General features: G+C 58.9%; 1 protein-coding gene across 1 annotated transcript in view; it reads right to left on the minus strand.

Annotated features, from left to right (window-relative positions):
• The window catches only part of ALLC (allantoicase), a 14,844-nt gene that overhangs the window by 10,418 nt on the left and 1,397 nt on the right, over nucleotides 1–3,029 (minus strand). Inside the window, exons 3-6 of the mRNA XM_014540540.1 lie at nucleotides 2,509–2,559; nucleotides 2,068–2,155; nucleotides 1,306–1,431; nucleotides 43–122 (exon numbers count right to left, since the gene is read on the minus strand). Coding sequence (XP_014396026.1) covers nucleotides 43–122; nucleotides 1,306–1,431; nucleotides 2,068–2,155; nucleotides 2,509–2,559 — 345 coding nt within the window. The remainder of the gene's footprint in view (nucleotides 1–42; nucleotides 123–1,305; nucleotides 1,432–2,067; nucleotides 2,156–2,508; nucleotides 2,560–3,029) is intronic.

A 3,029-nucleotide genomic window follows, 5' to 3' on the forward strand; every position in this document is an offset into this window, starting at 1 on the left:
GGTCCTCAGCCTCAGACGAGACCCTCCTGTCCGGCCACGCACCTTAGCGACGGCGTCCAGCTCCTCGGCGGTGGCAGCCACTCCCATCCTGACTCCTCTCGGGGGCATTGCTGGTTCTTTACCTGAAGTTAGAGCGACCGTTAGGGTTCAGGGTTCACATTCAAAATCAAAAAGAATCTGCGCTCGCCCGGCCGGCGGGGCTCAGGGGTGACCATCAGCCTAGGAAGCAGGAGGTCACGGTTCGATCCCCGGTCGGGACACGGGCCTGGTTTGTGGGCTCGATCCCCAGTGCGGGGCGTGCAGGAGGCAGCCGGTCCATGATTCCCTCTCATCAATGATGCTTCTCTCTGTCCCTCTCCCTTCCTCTCTCTAAAATCAATAAAAATATATATTTAAGTGAATAAATAACCCCGCGCTCGTAGAGGGGGTATGGAAACTGTCATTTTGCCAAATAACACAAATGGCATTTCTTGAGTCGGAGTGTCGCCCGGTGGAAGCCGCTCGCTGTGTGAGACACCAGCAGCCATTTCAAAAGCAGTGCGGCCGCCGCGCCTGCTGTACGCTCGCTCGCCAGCACAGGGACCGTTTCCAGGTGAAGCCACACTCAGCGAATCTGTCCAGGACCAGAGCTTTCACAGGGCCCCCCCCACCCCCCCAAGGGCAGTTCCCGGAGCTGCCTCCAGGGCGTCCTCGCTGACCAACCCAGGGGGGGGGGGGCATGAGAAATAGAAGCAGAGGCACCTGCGGCCAAGAGCGTGCACGTCTGGCCTGAGGCACTTCCTGCTCCCAGAGTGACCCCTCCCATCATCACTAAACGTCCAGCCCCCCTCCCCCTGCCTTTCGGGAGCGGAGCCTCGGACGCCATCATCTTTAAGCATCAACTCGCCAGCGGACACGACTTATGTTCCTACATACGTGTCTGTCCACACGCATGATGGCACTTATTTCTCCAAAGTTACTTCCGGGACCAACATCAGATGTTGCCGGTGAAGGGCCAGAAAGGCGGCTCTATCTGAGGAGCCCTGTGCCTCCGGGGCCCCCCGCCCCCCCTTCCCCCCCCTCCTGGCTGCAGGAGGGCGCCCGGAGAGCCCGCTGGAGAGTGTGGGGATAAGGCCGGGTCAAAGGACACTGCTCAGTTCACAATCGGAAATCACAGAGCAGGCGTGGGAATCCGAGCTCGAGGGCAGTGGCCACCCAGTGGCCTTGACCGGTTGCTGAGCCCGTCCGGTTGGAAACGCATGGTCAGGGGGATGGCTGAGCCTCCCGGCCCCACGGAGCCGCCTGGGTCAGAGGTCCCCACGGCACCTTCTTCCAGGTTTGCTGCTTGGATTGAAATCCGAGGGGCGTAGCCTCCCGTGAAGTAGGAAATGTCCACGTCCAGGCCCCGGATCAGGCCCTGGACCCCCAGCCTGACAATGCACCAGTCGTGACCTGCGGGACGCACAGGACAGAGCAGCCGTCACGGCCAAGTCGGCCGGGGAGGCAGGGGACGGAGGAAACTAAAACGCCAATGACTTGCCCAGCCGGTGTGGCTCATGGTTGAACAGGGTTCGATTCCCGGTCAGGGCACAGGCCCGGGTTGTGGGCTCGATCCCCAGTAGGGGGTGTGCAGGAGGCAGCCGATCCATGATTCTCTCTCTCTCTCTCTCCCTCTCTCCATTCCTCTCTCTAAAATCAATAAAACAACACCAGCCCTAGCTGGTTTGGCTCAGTGGATAGAGCGTTGGCTCTCTGAAGAGTCCCGGGTTCGATTCCAATCAAGGGCATGTACCTCGGTTGCAGGCTCAGTCCCTGCCCTGGTCAGGGCTTGTGTAGGAGGCAATCCATCCACGTGTCTCTCTCACATCGCTGTCTCTCTGTCTCTCCCCCTCCCTTCCACTCTCTCTGAGAATCAATGGACAATCACCCTCAGGGGCGGATTAACAAAAGCAAACAAACAAACAACAAAAATCAGACCCAACGTGTGCCCGGCTCTCCCACAGCCGTGTGCAACCTTCTGGGTGTTGGCGGAAGACAACGCGTGGTCCCCACTCGGCCTCCCCCTCCCTGGGAGGGTCCTCCGCTCACCTGGAGTCCTCCTGCGTCTGGTCTCCCATCCGTCCATCCACCTGCCAAACTCAGTGTATTTATGCTCTTCAAAACGCGGGCTGTCACTCTAAGCCAAGAGGCCCCACGGGTCAGTAACTAACATCTGTGCTTTGTTTTAAAGAAACATGCCCTACCCTCTGCTTATTAAGCAGGTAAACATTTTCCCAAAAATGCAAGATGTGTTCCACTTTTCTCCCCAGCGCGGATGCCGACCTCCACTCGAGGGGCAGTGGGTGAGCGACTCAGTAACTTCCCCTCACGCCACGCGGCCCCGAAGCTCCCGAGTCTGCGCTGACTTCTACACACGCGTGCTGTCCTCACGCCAGCTCCCTGTGGCCCCGCCCCCCGCCCGGGAGGGTGTGCGTTCTCGTGGGCCCACAGCCCACTGCCCGTCAGCACCGCCTCTCCCGTGCACCGTACCTTTATCAGGTTTTCTGCAGGAGCAAAAAAGTCATCTGTTGCAAACAAAATCTAGGCAAATAAAGAAGATAAAAGAACCGTAAATTAAAAACCACTTCATTTCATGCCCTGGCAGCAAAAGGAACGCGTGAAAGGGCCCCGGGGAAGAGAAATGACGCGCCATTGAGCCTCGGCCTTGGGAAGTGTCTCGATTTCACCCCTGCCGCCCCCTCCGTCTCCCCTCCCCCCCTTTGCTGCGTCCCCTTCACCATCTGGACACCAGGCACTAACTTCCCACAAAATAGGCAGCTGCCCGGCTGGCGCGGCTCAGGGGCTGAGCATCGACCCCTGAACCCAGAGGTCACGGTTGGATTCCCGGTCGGGGCACAGGCCCGGGTTGCAGGCTCGACCCCCAGAGGGTCATGCAGGAGGCAGCCCTCAATGATTCCCTCTCATCATGGATGTTTCTCTCTCTCTCCCCCTCTCCCTTCCTCTCTGAAATCAATAAAATATTTTTAAAAAAGAAAGAAAGCCGGGCCTGT

The sequence above is a fragment of the Myotis brandtii genome, unplaced genomic scaffold (genome assembly GCF_000412655.1).
Source record: "Myotis brandtii unplaced genomic scaffold, ASM41265v1 scaffold247, whole genome shotgun sequence".
NCBI classification, from domain to species: Eukaryota; Metazoa; Chordata; class Mammalia; order Chiroptera; family Vespertilionidae; genus Myotis; species Myotis brandtii.